This window comes from Tenrec ecaudatus, chromosome 17, assembly GCF_050624435.1.
Source record: "Tenrec ecaudatus isolate mTenEca1 chromosome 17, mTenEca1.hap1, whole genome shotgun sequence".
NCBI classification, from domain to species: Eukaryota; Metazoa; Chordata; class Mammalia; order Afrosoricida; family Tenrecidae; genus Tenrec; species Tenrec ecaudatus.
In genome coordinates, this window is record NC_134546.1 from 39,045,896 (window position 1) to 39,064,557 (window position 18,662).

General features: G+C 46.3%; 1 protein-coding gene across 2 annotated transcripts in view; it reads right to left on the reverse strand.

Moving 5' to 3' along the window:
- PIGF (phosphatidylinositol glycan anchor biosynthesis class F) overlaps positions 1-18,614 on the reverse strand; it is a 32,843-nt gene extending 14,229 nt beyond the window's left edge. Inside the window, exons 1-4 of one of the 2 annotated variants that reach the window (XM_075535267.1) lie at positions 18,499-18,614; positions 16,336-16,584; positions 15,267-15,358; positions 12,260-12,376 (exon numbers count right to left, since the gene is read on the reverse strand). In XM_075535267.1, the coding sequence (XP_075391382.1) occupies positions 12,260-12,376; positions 15,267-15,358; positions 16,336-16,563 (437 nt within the window). In that variant the 5' untranslated portion in view covers positions 16,564-16,584; positions 18,499-18,614. Of the gene's footprint in view, positions 1-12,259; positions 12,377-15,266; positions 15,359-16,335; positions 16,585-18,498 lie in introns of those variants that run through there. The other variant, XM_075535268.1, reaches the window with a different exon arrangement.
- Between the last annotated feature and the right edge of the window lie 48 nt (positions 18,615-18,662).

Here is an 18,662-nt window from a genome sequence, read left to right on the forward strand (position 1 = left end):
GTGTCACCAGAGCTCCTCACAATACATTCAGTGAGGCTCAAATAGTCAGCTGCCGAAACCTGTGCTACTGTGGAGTGAATGCAGCGTAGCATGGTCCAGAGAGTGCATGGGGGAGGAACAGGGAAATTATTGTACTGGGTGAATCTTTCCTTAGAGAAAGGAAGTCCCAAACGATCACCAGGAAGCTCATAAAGCAGCCCCGGGTATCACCTGTCTATCTCACATCGTCCTCCTACACAAGAAGAAAGCTTTTGCTTGTTTCCATCATCAAGTTGAGAGCCAAAAATCACCTATCTAAATTTGGTCATCTGTTGGGCTTCATCTACTTGCTTATTTTTATATATAACACATTCACAAACATTTCTTCAACTTACATTCCTAGGAAGGAAAAACCGAGTTGAACCAAAGAGAATCATACTACACTGCTCAGGCAGTGAAGGGTAATTTTTGACTACATGGCTGGCAGATGCTTCACTTAAAACTTCTCCATGTGCCCATTTGCCGGCCACTGGAGATCCCCTCACAGAGGGGTCTAGGGGAGGAGATGAGTCAGTCAGGGTGTGATGTAGCACCGATAAAGAATACAGCTTTCCTCCAGTTCCTAAATGCTCCTCCCCCACCCCCACTACCATGATCCGAATGCTACCTTGCAAGTCTGGATAGAGCAGAGGTTGTACACTGGTGCAGACAGGAGCTAGAGGCACAGGGAATCCAGGGTGGATGATACCTTCAGGACCAGGGGTGTGAGGGGCGATACTGGGAGAGTAGAGGGTGAGTGGGTTGGAAAGGGGGAACCGATTACAAGGATCTACATGTGACCTCCTCCCTGGGAGACGGACAACAGACAAGGGGTGAAGGGAGATGCCGGATAGGGCAAGATATGACAAAATAATAATTTATAAATTATCGAGGGCTGGGTTTATCTCAGAGCTCCCGGGAGGGAAGGGAGACCAGAAAAAGGGGCGGGAGCATCCTGAACTCCCAGGTGAGGGTCATGGGCCCCCAGTTGGGGCCCCTCAAAGTCACTGTCCAGGCGAGAGGTGGAGAGTTGTACAGCCCAGGGCTGGGGGGAGGGAGTAGCTGGGGAATTTTCCACTGCAACTTTGTTGTCTGCAGGTCCAGAGCTAAGCAACAGTGTTCAATGTCATCTGTTAGCAGTCAGGCTTCTGCACCTGGGCCTGAAGGCCACGGAAGGGGAGGGGGAATGGGGTCTGGGCTCTTGTAGCGTCCTTGAAGTCTTTCACCAGCTCCAGCTCCTTGTCCGCCTGCCCTGTTAACTCCGCTCCTGCCTGACACTAACAAAGTAAGAGGACGTGGACTTTTTAAGAGTTCAAAGCACACTACACAGCTAACATAATCAAATCAGTGTGGTGCTGATACAATGAGAGACAGTGTTAGAGAACTAAGCTCCAGAAAGGAACCCAAACAACTCTGGCAAATTAATTTTTTATAGAGTGTGTCATTCACTTAATGGGGGAAAGAATAGTCTTGCCCATAAATAGTGCTTGAAGAAACTAGATTTCTACATACCGAAGAATCAAGTCTACCTTATATAATGCATTAAAAATTAACTCAAAATGGATCAACAATCTAAAGAAAGAACTAAAACCATAAAGTTCTTAGAACAAAATACAATGGTAATTAGTCAGGACCTAGATTTTGACAATCGGTTCTTAGATAGGACAACAAATGCACAAAGAACAAAAGAAAAAACTAGTAAGTGAACTAAATCAAACTGAAAAAGATGAGGGCATCAGCAGACTTAACCCTCAAACAGCCAGCCCACAGAAGGGGTGCAAGTGCTTGAGAACCCTGTCCGTGACCAAAGGTTAGTATGCAGGCGGCATAGAGAACGGTAACTCAGAAACCACCGAATCAAAAGGAAAGCAAAAAAGCAGATGTTTCACCCGAAACACCAATAACAAATCCGCACATTTTAAAACGTTTCTGTTTGTTGTGCTGGTTAGGTACTATTAAATTGACCCTGACTCACAGGGTCCCAGAACGGGGCAATCTAGCACCCAATCCAGCTCCAACCTCCTAAACTGGTTCTATGTTTCAGCCGGTGTTGTAACCACTGTTGTCGGTCCCTGCAGGTCCTTGAGTCTTCCTCTTTCTCAAGGACCCGCATGATGTCCTTCTCCGGGAACCGGTGCTCCCTGACAGCATTCCCAGAGGACGGGAGACGAGATCTGGCCTTCCCCACATCCAAGGCGCATTCTGGGAGAAATTTCCCAGAGCAGATGTATTCCTTCCTCTGGCAGTCCATTTGATACTCGATAATCAAATGCACCCACTCTTCCCCTGGCCTTCCTTATTCCTTCCGGGTTTCACATGCAAGACAAGGCAACCAAAAGTCCGACGGTCGTGGGCCACGTCACTTAGTCCTGGTGACATCTGTGCTAACACTTTAAAGAGGTCTTTGTAGCAGATCCGTCCAGTGCAATCAGTTGTCTGTTTGACTGTTACTTCCATGGACAGACTGTTGGCCAATAACGTGATAGTTGTTTATCATGCTGTTGCGTATTGGTTCAGTTGTAGGGACTCCTGCTCTCTCTCTAAGGTGTAACCCGTATCTCACATCAGGAAGTGTGAGAATTCCAGAAAAACACCAAACCCACAGACCTAAAGGTACAACTCTTCCTTTGGGTTTCCAAGAGTGTAAAGGTTTATGGGAGCAGCCAGCCTCAGTTGAGGGTATGACCTACTGCCCCTTAAGTTAGCAGCCCAACATGTAGCTTGCCAAGCCACCCAGGTTCCTTAAAAGAGGATAAGAAATAAGAAAACAAAAAATCACTGCCCACTCTAAGTGACACTACAGGACAGGGTAGAACTGTCCAGGTTACTCTTTTCAGGAGTAGAAAGCCACGACTTTCTCCATCAGAGCAGCTGGTGGCATCAAAGCAAACTGTACATGACCTCACAGTTAGCAGCCCAATGGATACCCACTAAGCTACCAGAACTCCTTAAAAAAAATAATTCCCTTCCATCAATTCAAAGCTGACTCCTAATGAGGGTGTAGGGCAGGGTGGAACTGTCCAAGTAACTCTTGCTAAGCGTGGAAAGCCTGTCTTTCTCTTACAGAGCAGCTGGGGGTCTTGAACTGCTGACCTCGTGTGTAACCACAATGCCATCAGGGCTCCTAAAACAAGGCAGCATGGGGTTTACACTAAATGGCTGAAAATCAGCAAAGATGCAGATGCGGGTTGTGTGCCTTCCCCAGACGAATGCAATGTGTAAGCTAAGCAAATAACCCAAGAGTATGAACTGAATGAAGATGAATGTAGCATCAGGATTGGAGGGAGGCTTAGTAACAACTTGCAGTATGCAATATTATACTTCGATTGCTGAAAGTCCGTACTGGTGGAATTTCTGTTCAAGATAATATGTGGAAATAGCAAGTAGTGGTTTCAAATAGTAATGAATGAACTAATATTGATGAATCAAACACGTCAAAATGGTTGAAATGGCCATTTAAAAAAATCAAAGATTGGAATCAGAATAAATAAATTTAGTCTCCATCCTTCCCCACTCCTAATGTCTGCTACCAAGGCCTACTGCTATCTAGTCAATTCTAACTCACAGTGAAACATCTAGTTTCCTCACATGGCTCATCTTTCTTCCAAGGAGACATCTTGTGGCTAGCAAGCCAATGCTTACCTAATAGCATCACCAGGGACCCTGGGCAGACATTACTTTCAGCTCTGCACTGTTTAAAGGAGCCTTAGTAGTATCATGGGTTGCGGGTTGCTAACCACAAGATAGGCAGTTCCAATCCACCAGCCTCTCCTCTGGAGGAAGACGCCGCAGCTTTCGGATGCTGCAAACACTACAACTTGAAGCCCAAAGGTGCAGTCCTTCTCTCTCCTATAGGGTTGCACTGAGTTGGAATCAATTCAATGGCAGTAGGTAGTCTTGATCTATTCACCTCAAGCTTTAAAACACAAAAAGAGTTGGCGTCACTCCCAAATCATGGTGAGCCCATGGGTGTAAAACAGAGTGGGATCCACAGGGCTTTCAAGGCTGTGGTCTTTCTCTCAGTGTGGTCAGCCATCAGCTAGGACGTACTTCTCTCAACCTTCCTGGGGGTATAAATTATGTACAAAACTTGTAGATTTCATCATCGAATATTCCACATTAAAAAAAAATAGTTCCAGGTCTGTTTTTTGACCTTTAAGAGTGTTTTCCAGTCGAGTCTGATGGGATGCCACATTCTGTCCCCAAAGTCTATTTTTGGTATTCCCCATTGCTTTGATCCCCTTGCTGCTCAGTTACATGCCCTTAGTGTTTCTCCCCAGTGTGATGGGTCAGATCGGGCACAATTCCCACCCTGTGTGTCCAGTGTTGTCCCCTGGAGCGCTGTGGTTCAGTCAGAGACGTCGTGTCTCATGGTGGGACCAGCCCTATGGTCCTCTCTCTGCATTGTCTGCTCTGAGCAGGAATAGTATCCTCGGGGCTTGGCGGGCCTGGATCTGTTCCCCTCACTCTCTATGCCTGTTTTTCCTGTGTTCCACACTCTTTATCCATAAGCCTCCCACCTCCTACGGAGTTTCATCCCTCACTGTCTCCTCTTTGATGGTAACATCTCCCCTATTTCTGACCAGACAGGATAAACCACAGTAACAACTCCTTTCTTGTAAGAAATAGAATTTTAAACTTTCCTGGAATAATAAGACCTACTGCTTTTATTCCCTCCACTTACTTAGATACCTGCCAGTACATTATCCTGAAACATGCTGTGTTAGACAGGGTTCTCTAGAGAAACAAAACCAGGACTATCATGATAGGTAGGTAGGTAGGTAGGTAGGTAGGTAGGTAGGTAGGTAGGTAGGTAGGTAGGTAGAGAGGAAGAGGGAGAGGGAGAGAGGGAGAGAGGGAGAGAGGGAGAGAGGGAGGGAGGGAGGGAGGGAGGGAGGGAGAGAGAGAGAGAGAGAGAGAGAGAGAGAGAGAGAGAGAGAGAGAGACAACACAAAGAAATAAACAGCTAATTAGTCCACAGAGCAGTACAGAGGGCTGCTGGGTGCAAGTCAAGGAAGCAGACAGCCGAGTTTTCTGTAGAGCAATACAGGCAGTCCTGCCACAAGCAGCAAACAGCAGGGCAAGATACCAAGTCACCCCGATGGCAGGGTCCAACAGTCCCCAGCTCAAGTGATGTACACACCAGCAGTGTGGCGAAGCTGGTCTCGAAGGAACCTCAAACTATATTAACACGGTAAACAGGTTGGGTGTCCCACAGGTAGTGTAGCTCACAGGTTGAGGCAGACAACTAGCTAAGGCAGCCACACACTGGTCCAATCATCAGAGAGCAAGAGAGAGGAAGGCAAGGCTCACTGAGCCATTTATCTCTTTGCCCTTCTATTAAACTGCAACCTTATTAATCTCACACGTGTTTATTGGCCAGGTTGGCACAATAAACCTACCTATCACACATGCCAAAAAATGAAACATCACCTCTAAGATTTCTCTCCCATCCTTCCTATTTCCCATTCGGCTCCCTCCCCCCACCCTACCCCCTTTGTCTTCTCCCTCTTTGTTTGGAGGCACTTTTGCTAGGACATAGTTGCAAACTATGAGAGGTGCCCATTTAAGATGTCTAATAAGAGCAGAGTAAAACCCTTACCTTAGCAAAAAAGTAAAGCCCATGAAACGGATGCTCCCTGGGCGAGGAGGTTTCTTCAGGTGGCAGGGCCCTGTCTTTCCCTCAGAGGACACCTCCATGTGGGGCCATTTTCCCCAGAAAGGAAACCCCAATAGTCTGCCTGAAGGGCATAGGTCTGACTTCCAATATTCTGAGCCATCAAGAAAGAGCTAAGGCGAGGATGGGACTCATGTTTGAAGCCTAAAGAGGTTAAACCAAATGGGCTCTCGATGGAGTTAGCCCTTAAATGTACACATGGAATACTGCCTTTATTTGGGGAACTAATCATATCTTCGAATTATTTCTGTTCTGTACTCTAAGAACATGAAACGAACCAGTTTAATGTTGAATCCACATGAGAGTATATCTATTATGTACATAAAATATACATCGGACCTATCCTATCTACCTCTGTATCTGCCTTGTTTTCTCAAATTGCTTTCTTCCCATCACTCATTCATGTTGATCAGCACAAGCCTTTCCTCCATAACAGAACTTGACTTTCTGACTGTTCTGTCTTTTGATGCTTCTAATTTATATCTAAGGGTGTAGCTAAGGCACCCTGGGGGTGGAGTGGTAGTGTGGTTAGCAGTGACTCTGGGAAAAATGAGGCTTTCTGCTCCTGTAAAGACTTAGAGCTGTGCAAACCAAAGGGACAGTTGTACCTCACCCATAGGGTGGCGATGAGTCAGAACAGGCTCAGGGGCAGGGAAGTTCGTTTTTATGGCACGCACAGCTTCTCTGATGCTCCCCGCCTTCTCTTTCCCACCTTACTGCACTGTTCTATCATCTCCTGCCTGTCTGAGCTCTGGATTCGCCTCATTGTTCTATGGTTTACTGCATGGAGTTTATTTGCTTCTGTTTCTTGGGTACTATTTTCTCTCTTCTTTCTTTTCACAGTGCTTTGAGGGCTGCCATGCTACTTCTATGTATCTTGCTTACACTCATGGGCAGGCCGCCCAGCTTACCTATTTCCTCACGAAGAACGAGTGAGTTATGTTTGAAGCTGCCTTTCCCAGTTAACTGGCACCAATTCCCGCTCTCCGAGCTGCATGAGAGAGCAGGGTGGTACTTTCTATCCGTGCTCCTATGGCGAGAGGCTGAGGGGCAGCACAGAGGCAGAGGATGGGAATGCTATCTTGGTGCTCTGACCACTGATATCCTGAGAACACTTAGTACATGGAGATTCCATAACTTAACACTTAAAAAAATATATATATATATGTGGCCATGACTTCTCTGCTTCCCATCTGCAGTCAGATGAAGCTTCCACAGCGCAGTGTGCCCCACTGACAGGCCTCCGGTCGGCTGCAGCCCAGAGAGGCTGACTACAAGGGGAAGAGCCGGATGAAGACGTAGGGAACTGGTACTCGAATCCGAGGAACACATATGGAACACCAAGCTCACAGCCAGTCTATTCTGACTCCTACCGTAGGCTATTAGGAAGGTGTAGCAAGCCTCATCTTTCTCCCCAAAGACGCGGGGGATTTCAAAGGGGTTACCTTTCAGTTAGCCGCCCAACACGCAGGGGTAACCCACTACACCACTGGGGTGCTCAGGCACACATGTAGACATAAACAGGCGCAGGGAAGTTTGACAGGGCCTATACATCTTTTAAGTGTGCATATCTTTGAGCTGGGAATTCCACAGAAACTTGTGCTCAAGCTTATAAAATGATATGGTACAAAGATGTTCATAACATCATTTCTTACTGTCATGACCATATGGGTGGCCCCCTTTACTAGGAGATTCGTTAAGTAAGTCAGGGTACACAGGACCCTGCTAGTGAGCACTAATTTAACGCTCCTCTCGCCCCTTTAGATTAGACTAATCCATTCATGACAACCCCACACTCTTGCCCAAGGCTGGGTTCAGAAAAGCAGTTGCTGTCATCTTACCTGCCCACGGACACGATCAGAGAAAACAAGGGAGACGCAGGGCTACTACCCTCTCTGCACCTAGAACCACCCAGTCTCTGCCAAGAGAGATGACCAGTTTACTCATGGTTCAAACCAACAGAGGACGCGATGTCTGCTCCTTATACGTGCAGACACTAAGTAAAAGGAAAAAGCTGCTGCAGTTAGAAAGCATGAACTGGTACACTATCATTCGCTACAATGGCCATGCTCCGCTGTGGACCAGGGCAGCCATCTGAGCCCACCTCTCTGTTCCACGCTAGGGAGGTGGGAGTCCGTTTCCATAAAGACCGTGCCCGTGCTGACACTAAGCAACAGTCGGACAGGGGTGTTATGAACTGGGATTGACTTGATGACAGTGAATGACTTAAAGTGGCTCTTCAAGCCAGTCTTTAACTCCTACCAAAAGGCATTTCCCTGCAAGGTCAAGGTCTGATAAGGGAGGGGATGGGGAGAGATAGGATTCACCTATGAGTAACTGTCAACAGGATTCCCTGGAATGGCTTACTGCTTTGTATAAAATAAGCCCTGAGAAACAGGAGGAAGGTCCCATTACCAGCAAGAGCCAGGAGCGGAGCATGTCCTCCTGCAGTGACCCTCCACGTGACAGCTAGAACACCAGAGAACAGCAGCAGAACCAGGAGTCAGGGCATGGAACACAGGATGGACTTCCCAACTCAAGGAGTGAGTTGAGTGTTTTTGTACAGGAGGCTGGCTTGCGGAGTGAGGCGTCTCTGGGCACTTAACTGGGGAAGTTGGGCTAGCTGACCCATGGAAGGGGGAACTGCGTGCCTCAGGACTAAGGCTTACTGGCATGGGGTGCCTTTGGGCACTCACTGCAGGGAGCTGGGTTTGCTGAGCCAAGGACCTTGCGCTGAATGCCTTCAGGTTGAGGCTTCCAGGGGCATGCCCTTTGGGCATTCTTAGCAGCCCTGAAAGAACTCTGTACAATGTGCGGATAAACAACTCAACCCTGAGCATTTCTCACTGCATTACCATTTGTTAACTTTCTTAATAAACCCTTTGATCATGAATTTTCTGAGTCCTGGGTAGCCATTGCAATGGTTTTAACATCTCTAGAAGTGAAATAAAAAATACTAATTAAGTCCATCCAGGTTTGGTGTTTTGGTATTTTACACATAAACACACACAAAACACGAGGGAGTTTCAAAAAGTTCGTGGTAACATGAAATGGAAAGATCATGGGATTTTTGCACCGGGATAAATGAGCAAGATAAGAAAGAAATAAAACAGGTATACTCCTTTCTACGAATTACTTTGTAACAGCACCAACATTGACTTCTTATTTCAAAACTAAAACCAAAATCACTGCCATGGAGTCAATGCCAACAGAGGGTAGAGCTGACCCTGTGACTTTCTGACGCAGTTTACCTTTCTCCCTTGAAGCAGCTGGTTGGTTCCATACTGCTGACCGTGCAGTTCGCAGTCCAACTTGTACTTAAGGTTTCCCATTAAAAAGCCATTTTTATTTATGGTTACTGGCTACTTTTGTCGTTTAAAGAACATAGAGTGAATATGGCCGAGAACAAAGGTACTACTAACACGCCACAATACGAATGAACCCTGAAAGTATGTCACGTGAAAGAAAGGCCCCATGTCGTCCAATTCTATTTATCTGAAAGGTCCAGAATAAGCAAATCAAGAGAGCTGAGGATGGTGAGGTTGGGCCATGTTGTCAGGGGAGCCCAGTGGCTAGCAAAGGACCTGGTGCTTGGTGCAGTAGAGGGGCAGAGAAAGCGAGGAAGGCTTCGGACCAGATGGACTGGCAGTGGCTGCCACATGGGCTCCGACATGACAACAGTGGGGCCGGGGCAGGTCTGGGTGGTGTCTCGTTCCGTGGTTGGTCAGATCCCCATGAGTGGGAGCCAATGGATGGCCGGCCCATCACCCACATCACCACAACACAGGCATAGAAGGGACATCGCCTTCAGTCACACGGTGGTGGCTCCGGGCTGGAGAGGCTGGTCAAAGAGGTGAGTGACAGCTCAAGAGCTCAAAGCTTTCTGAGGTAACGAGAATGCTCTGAAATTGGCAGTGGTGAAGGTTGCACACATCTGTAAACAAGCTAAAAAAGAATCACTGCATCCTATACTTGAAATGTGATGTACTTAAAATGACAGGTAAAATGTACCTCAATGAAGCAGTTGTTTTGTTTTGAATTAAAAGATCGTTTTATTCGGGGCTCTTACAGCTCTTATAACAATCCATAATCTATCGTATCCAGTACCTTTGTACTTAAGTTGCCACCATTATTTTCTAAACATTACTTTCTATTGAGCCCTTGGTATCGGCTCCTTTCCTCCTCCCCCCCATGACACCGTGATAAATTATAAATTATTTTCATATCTTACACCGACTTGTCTCCCTTCCCCCATGGTTTCTGTTGTCTGTCCCCCTTGGGTGGGTGTGCTTGTGTGTGTGTGGTTATGTATAGATCATTGCAATCAGTTCCCCCTACCCCTCCTTCTCTCCCCACCTTCCCCCTGCATATCTGGTATCTCTACTCCCATTTCTGTCCCTGGATTCCGTGTGTCATGAGCTCTTATCTCTTATCTGTACCTGGGCACATGCTCTGTTCTAGCCTGCAGTGAAAGGCAGGACTGGGGTCATGACAGTAGGGGGTGAGGAAGTCTCAAGGAACCGGAGGAATATTGTGTGTTTCATCGGTGCTATGCTGTGCCCTGGTTGACTCTTCTCTTCCTTGTGACTCTTCTGTGAGGGGATATCCCATTGTCTACCGAGGGGTTTGGGGCCTCTGCTGTGACCCCCCCAACCTTGTTCTCAACAATATAGTTCATTTTGTTTATTTGTTTTGGGTCTTCTGATGCCTGTTACCTGATCCTGTTGACACCTCATGATCACTCAGGCTGGTGTGCTAATGAAGCAGTTTTTTAATAAAAGAAATCTACCAGGTGCCACTTTAGTGTTCTGAGCCCCCAGGGAGCTCCCCTCCTGAGCTCGCAGGCCGCCCGCCCTCCTCCGTCACGTCACCCTCGCTCACAGCACCAGCAACCCTTGCCACAACCGCGGCCAGAAGCCAACTGTGCACCTCACATTCATTTCTTGATCATCTTTTCGTAAGTTCCTGGCTTTCCTCTTTTCATGCATCACTGACAGGCTTTGCATGTTAATGCTGTCCCCCAACCTCAACGTTCCCTTAAGCCCTGTGGTTTCACTGCCCGATTTTGCACAGTGTGGGGATTTGCAGGAGTGTATTTGTCATGGTACAGCAGAGCTGAATGCAAAATCACAGATGACGATAAATTCTTAATGCCACTACCCGGTAGAGGGCTCGGGCTAGAGGACCACCCTCCATACCACAGTCTTATGTTTCCTGGGTGGTGCAAGCAGCTGAAACACCTGACTGATTAATCAAAAGGTGGGAAGTTCAAGTTCACCCAGAGGTCCCTCAGGAGAGAAGCACAAGGATCTACTTTGAACTTCAACCACTGAAAACTCCACAGAGCACAATTCTAAAACTCTGTGTGCGCGTGCGCGTGGGCAGAGGGGGGTGGGACGGACGGACGGGGGTGCTCTGAGTTTGAGCAGGCTCCACAGGTCACTGCTTTCAACAGATTTCCACTGTCAACACATTCCAAACTAAAACAACGAGGAAAGCACTTTCATTTGGGATGTCATGGGTAGCAATTGTTTCTTTTGTTTGCCGGCATCTTCATGAGAGGGGAGTAAATCACTCAATAAGGCATGGCTGCTCTGTTTTCTCTCATTCATGCCACTGCCTGAGCAGAGTGCCTCTCACTTTCCTTATCTCGGCTACCCCCACACTTATGAGCCCAAGGCCTTCCCAGTCAGTGCCCCCTCAGGCCCGTTCTTCAGGGGTCTCCTACTTTGAGTTTCCCTGCTGCTGTCTCTGGTTGACACAATTCTAGTCCTGTATCGCTTGCTTGTTCCATTCGCGCCCCTTAGCCTTGCAGACTCTGCAAGAACGCATCACAGCCAGCACCACTGACCGACCAAGACCTCAGCACAACAGGAGGTCCAGAGCCAGTGCTCCAGAAGTCCTCATCACTTGCTTCACTGAACAAAAATCCTTGATAAATGAGACAAAACTGTAGGCTGCAGATTACCTTCTGAGTTACACACACAACCATTTTTGACATACGTCATCTCAATGCTTTTTAAGAAGCAAAAAGTTTCACTTAGTGATGCTGAACATATGTATGGCTACGCAAGAAATACAATTCGCTAAGCTTTGGACCCTGGTTGCCTTACCAGGAAAGAGGCTAAACAGGAAATTACAGCTGTTACACAAGACATTTTTAGATTGGGACCCCACTTCAACATCACAAGATGCAGAGGCAGAAATTATAGCAATTTGAACATGGTGCAAAATTATCTCAGAACAATGCTTTCAAAACTATCTTTTGGTAGCAAAAACCATTTTTCACATATTTCTGCTTTACTATATAAGACAGACAAAAGCAGTGCTGACCAAGCTGGAGCAGAGGGCTCAGCATCTCCTGATGCCTACTTGACCCCCTCAGATGCCTTACCCTGGCTTCCCTACCCGAAGGACCCAATTGAGGTGGGTCCAAGACCCCAACAGGGCTGAGAAACACTAAAGGAACAATATCAAGGGGTTATGAGTAGAAAAAGACCTCATGTGGGGTTTTTTCCCAAAATTTATTTCAAATACTACTAAAAAAATTAAATTAAAACTTACCCATTCCGGCTGAAAACTCTCAGCCATGCTCTGATGTTTGGTCCTAACAAACATAAACAGGGCACAGTAGTAAAAGTAGACAAAATAACTGCAAATAAAAATGTTTCCAACACCAATCTAGGTAAGGAAAAAAAACAACTATTAATCTTTCTTACAATGTTAAATGTGCAAACATGTTTTTCTTGCAAAAAAAATTTAATATTAAAGTATACTGACACGTCACTTGGAATAGTAATACCAAACTCACTGCTGACTCCTACCGACAACCCCACTACGAGTTTCCGAGACTGTAACTGTTTATGAGGGTAAAAAGTCCAGTCTTTCTCCTGAAGAGCTGCTGGTGGTTATGAACTGCCGACCATGCAGACACAGCCTAACTGCTACACCACCGGAACACATACCAAAATGATCACAACCAATGTTACTGCTCAAATGGAAGCTAGGAAAAACCGCCCAGTGTGTAGCTGGTTGGAATGGCAGATTTTAGAAGGGTTAAATACCAGGGTCCTTGCTAAGATTATCTGTGGGATTATAAAGACTTTTCCCCAGCTTTGTCTCCCCCAAAGATATGCCAACATTAGATCAGTCTGCTCCCTGTAGGTGGGGCTCACACCCTACTGATAATGGTTTCCATGGAGCGCCAGAGAAGAGGTCAAACCCGCTCAGTGACATACAAAGTTAGGCTGCCATCCTGAATCTAGGATCCGCCCATCTTGTCACATGTATACCCCCAATACCTACCCCTAGATCATCCCTCCCTCATTACTGTAGTACCCGTAGCACAACCTCTGCTTGTGACGTATGTCTTTACCTATAATCAGGGGCTTGCAGCCCCCCAAAGATATGTAAGCCTTAGTTAGCAATAAAGAGCCCCTCCCTGGCTCTCCCTCACCTCCCTTTCTCCCCGTCCTTGCTCCCGTTCCGTCCCCTTGTCCTCCTTTCCCGCCCCCTCCCTCTCATGCCCTCCAGCCTCTCTCCACGTGGACCACCAAGGGCTGAGGTGAGCATGCTACTACTATGAAACGTGTCTAACGCCAATATTTCAATCTCTCTTCTATCTCTCATGCTCTCTGACTTTATTATAATCTATATATATTATAATTATACAATTGCGCCTATCGAACCCGCGATTATATGTGGGGGGCAGGCCTTTTCTCCACAATTATCCTCTGCAAGAAACCTCATCAGCTGATGCTCAGTCGCTGGCACTTATTTTACAGGCAATGATTCAGTATAAACTTCTATCAGAAATACCTGGAGAGCCAGGTGAACTAAAGACTGGGGGCCGGACTGTTAGTTTTTGAGGCCAAAGAATTTGTGTTTCTAAAAAATACTGATTCTGCTGCTTCAAGTGCTAGAATTTGAAAACCATGCTCTAGAACATATTCTCTAAGACGTATTTGGCTTACCTCTCCCTTCTCAGAGGAAAAAAAAATGCTCAGCAACCCCTTGGCAATGAATCATTTTTGTACTACAACCCATGATCCAGCATAAAGGGTAAGTACCGTATATCCTTGTGTATAAGCCGAGTTTTTCAGCACATTTAAAAAAATCATTTTATTGGGGATTTGTGCAACTCTCATCACAATCTATACATGCATCCACCGTGGCAAGCACATTTGTTGCCATCATTCTCAAAACATTTGCTTTCTACATTTCAGCACATTTTTAATGCACTTTCTGTGGTAAAATTAGGTGCCTCCGCTGATATTCGGGTTGGCTTATACGGTATTTGCTTTTGCAGCTCTGGTGCCTGGGCAGCATCGCCCACTTTGGGAAACACTGCTAGACATTCATTGGACTTGAGAGAAACTTTCATTTCCCATTACAAAAGTCTGGGTCTCCCATCTAGAAAATAGCAGCCTGCTACCTGGCCAGTTGACTTCCCTAAAGACCCGACCTGAATTTGTTCTGGGTGCAAGTATCTCCTACTTGTTCCATGACAGAAATTTCTTCCCTGGCTTTTTGAATGTCGATGGGGCTCTTTTCTTTCTTACTCATTTGTATTTTTGTCGTTCTATTATTATTATTTTATCCACACCACCTTATTTTCTCTTGTGTTTTATTGTTCCTGTTGGGTTTTAATGGTGATGGGAAAAGAGCCCTTGATGAAGGACAGGGTGGCAGAGTCAATGGCTGCAATTGCTGTCAAAAAGTTGCATACCTGTAAAAAAGTTGAACTGGCAAAAATTGTGATAGAGATTTTTAACAATCATGATTTTTAAAAACAAAACAAAGGAGCTGCTATATATCACCGATAGCCTTATGAAATCTGAAATACTCTCCTAGGATTTGGTTCCTTGGATTGCAGGTTTAGGTTCCTGGTTTCATTGGATTTTCTGATGAATTAGCCTGATATGCTTAAGGCTTCTGTTCTACCTCCTAGTTTGTTGTATAGTACCCAGGGTCTAACAGTTTGCAAGCACCCATTCATGGCACGAAACTGGTCTCCATCTGCCTGGGTCAACGGAGGTAAGATAGTCAAGAATCTAAGGAGGCCATGAATCCATGAACAACTGACTGAACATTTTGATCAAAGATCCTACAGAAGAAATCTGATCAGAGAGGGAAATTCCCTGTGAAACAGAATTTCAAATTCTCATAGACTCTAGACATCCTAAAGCCATGAGGATCAGAGTCTGCAACTACTGCCCAACATGTTCATTAAACCATAAATCAAAAATATCCCCTAAAGTCTTGTCCGAAGCAACCATAGTTTAGATAACTAGTAAAAAATATCTGCCTGGAGCATTATGTCCATTTAGGAACTAGTATAAGAGATTGAATTAACAACAACCACTTGAAGGATTCAACAGGACCCTTAGGGGCAGTGAGTTTTAATTGATGGGGAAAACAATGGAGAAAAGGAGGGTTAGAATGGTTTGTGTCACTAAATGGGCTGAGTAGAAACTCTTGAACTGGTGTAAGTTCTCAACAATAGCAAAATAAAGTCTGAAGTAAACAACGTATGTATAATTGTCCTTAGGTAAGAAAATGTTGGACTTACTCTATAAGTGGTGCTCCATACAGAACAAATATTATATGAAAGCCAACACAAGATATAAGAAAGTAGATACAGCATTTCAAAAATCTGGCTACCTATAAAAAAAAAAAAAGAATGATTTGAAACTCAACAGAATGCCAAAAGACAGCAAACTCTTCCATTTCCTCTATAAGTACAATCATTACCGTGATGTGTGACACACTTGAATGTTCCTTGATTTGGATCCTGAGCAGTAGAATCACATGTCTTCCCCAAGGGGTAGCACTGTCAAAAGGGCACCCAGGGAAATACCTGTCCTAGGTCCCAGGCCCAGCAAACACTCCAGTGACAGGAGATTCTGTTTCTATGCCCCATAGTGAACTCTATTGCTAATGGTCAGGTAGGGAATACGTACCAATAACAGAGGGCAGGGATACAAGAAAACACAAAACCGTCCTTATGATCAAAGAGCTGCTAAAGTATGTGCAGAATAAAAATGAGCTAAATAAGTTATTTTAGTTTAAAAAAAAACACCCTAGGAAATGTCCCCAAAGCAAATTAGTAAATAACCCCCCAAATTACTTTCGTGTTCCCACACCTAAAACCTTGGTTGCAAATCAGCATGTGGGGCCTGCTTGACTTGGAGCTTAAAGAGGAGATACAATCGTGAAGTACAGATACCGAGCTTCTTGAATCACTGCTTAACAGAAGCACCGTCAATGATCTAACAGCAATTTAACCCAAAGTACTGAAAAATGGTTAAGTGAAGATGTCCTTAAACAGTCAACGTGTCAGACTGCAGGTTCTAATAATAGCTAAGATTCTTACTACCTTTTCGTCAAGGAAGACCCTGTGGAGGGGATTACTTTACAGTTCCTGAAGCAACTGAAAAATAACCTGTCCTATTTTCACTATTACTGCATAGCAAGTATCTGTCAAACACTAGGACAGACTTCTAGGCAAGATAAATTGGCTACTGATTTGAAAAAGTAACATTTGCTTACTGAGAACTGGACTGACACTTCCTTCCTGAAAACAAACAAAGGAACAAGCTTGGCCCAATCCAAAAATCAGTTGTGAAGGACTGTTTTACCTTGTGTGATAATGAACTTCGTTTAGAGGGTGTCTTCGGTTTCACGACTAAATACAATACCAGATTGATAGTCGTTACAAAGGCAGAACAGATGCACAGCCACGTCAAGTGGGTTTCCAATATTGAGAAGTTCTCCAAGAAGAGGGAGGGGATGAAGGTGCTTAGGATAATTGAAAATATGCACAGGAGATGGGCATACAATAGTCTCTTGATGTCAGTATCTTTCATGGTGTTTTCTTGGGTGACTACCTAGTGAAATGCAAATTAAAATCATTAGATAAAGCATGAACATGTGCCCTCTTGACTTTTTGCACTGTTCCAACCCCTCAAAATCAGTCATGAATTAAAATCCATTTATAAGCAGTAATGTATTTGTTTTAAACACAGGAAGACACATGTGTTAATATACACACAGATTTAACATTACATTTCACCTCACATTTTCTTACTGTAGTATTTATTGGTCCTTCTACCCAAATCCCTACAGCCTAAATAGGTCAAATTTAATCTATCAACTTATTAACTTGTGAACTTATCAAATATGTGACTTGTGTTTACAAAACGAACATGCACTAGGACCAACTGAGCACTTCATTTGACTTTTTGCTCGTCCAAATCATGGAGATCAAAACTGTATGGTTTTAAAAAAAATCTGTAATCTGTCCCCATTGAAAATAATAACCTATGCTTTCTAGAAACCCCATGAATACACGTAGGCCAAGTGGTTGTTTATTTTAATCATGTGGATCTATAGTCCAACATCACAGTACTTCACATCTTCCAGCCAAAGCCCACGTGTGCAGGTGAATGTTCAAATGATAGTGTCGGTATAATCTGGAGCGTTCCAAGCGCATTAAGCTAAGGGATTGCAGAAAAGGAAAACCAAAAAGCTACTTGCCTATTCTGCCCCGTGGCTGCCCTATCTGCAGAAGAACAGAGCCATACTCCAGAGTATTCAAAGTTGTGACCTTTTTGGGGCCAACTGACAATTCTTCTAAGGAGCCCTGTTGGCTGCAAACCCAAGCTTTGCAGGTGGAGAAGAAAACAGCAGCTCCGCAGGTTTAAGACAGGGTTTTCTAGAGTAGATTTACAGCCTCGGAAACCCCTAAGAGCGATTCTATGTTGCCTTTAGGGCCGCTCTGGGGATCCCTGAGTCGGAATCGACTCAATGGCAATTAGTTTGGTTTGGGATTTTGCCACTCAGGGATCCCTAAAGGGTCCCAGTGTTCCAGAGATACCAAAATGATAAACGTCTCTTACGGCGCGGCGTGACGTGTGCTAGATATTGATCAAAAGTAGAACATTAAGGGGAGGGGGAAAGCATGTACTTGACACGCACATACTGAGCGAACTCGAAAAGGCGCGTGAGAATAATCTCCAAAGGCACACACGTTACTGATAAGAAACAAAATGCACAGAGACACGGTGCAAGGTCCCGAGTGCTAAATTCAGCTCGCCTCTTTCTAGCAAGCACACCAAGAGTGGAGAAGAGAATGCGGGGCAAAGGGGTCAACGGAAAATTCCTCCCAGGTTGGAGCCCCAGCGACCCGCGGAGGAGGAATGCGTTCTCTTTCGGACGCCACTCTCACGAACCATTCTCGGAACGCCCACCAGCATCGGCAGATTCGAGCCTAAGGCAGCGAGCAGCGCCCAAACGCTCACGTGTGGAATGAATGCCCGGTGCAGAGTAGGTGGTGTGCCCTTCCTAAGAAACGAGCGCCGACAAGGGCCCGGCGAGGCCATGAGGACCCCGTCGGGGGGGTGGGGGGCTCTCCTCGGCGCCACAGGCCCCACTTGGCCCAGACCCTCGGGCATCGCGGCGGGGCGAGGGCTGGACAGAGCAGCGGGCAGAGGCGCCGACCGCAGGACCTTCGCTCAGCCCCACCCCGAGCTGGTCCGTGCGGCTCCATCGGCAGCAGTCTCCGCGGCAAGCCGCGAGCCGAACGGCACGCTCTAAGAGCACAGGTGGTGGGGACCTGAGGAAGCGGGTCGAACGCCGGATCCGAACCAGCATCGGACCGTCAGGGAGGCCCCTCCCTCACGCCGGAACTGTGGCGCTCGAACGGACAGGGGCACGCTGAGACTCGCGCGCACTTCGGCAGTTGGCAGGGGCGGCTCGCACCTCCGGGAAGCGCGCGCGCAGCGGCTTCCTGCGGGGCTTACCTGCCTCTCCGGGCCGGAGAAGGTGAGGGGCGGCTACCGCCACCCACCATCAGGCGCGACTCGCGACCCTGACCCTCGCGCAGGCGCAACGTCGTGGGGGCGGGATCGCAAGCCCAACAGCCAATCTCAAACGTGGAGAGGCGGGGCAACGAGGCAGCCCCGCC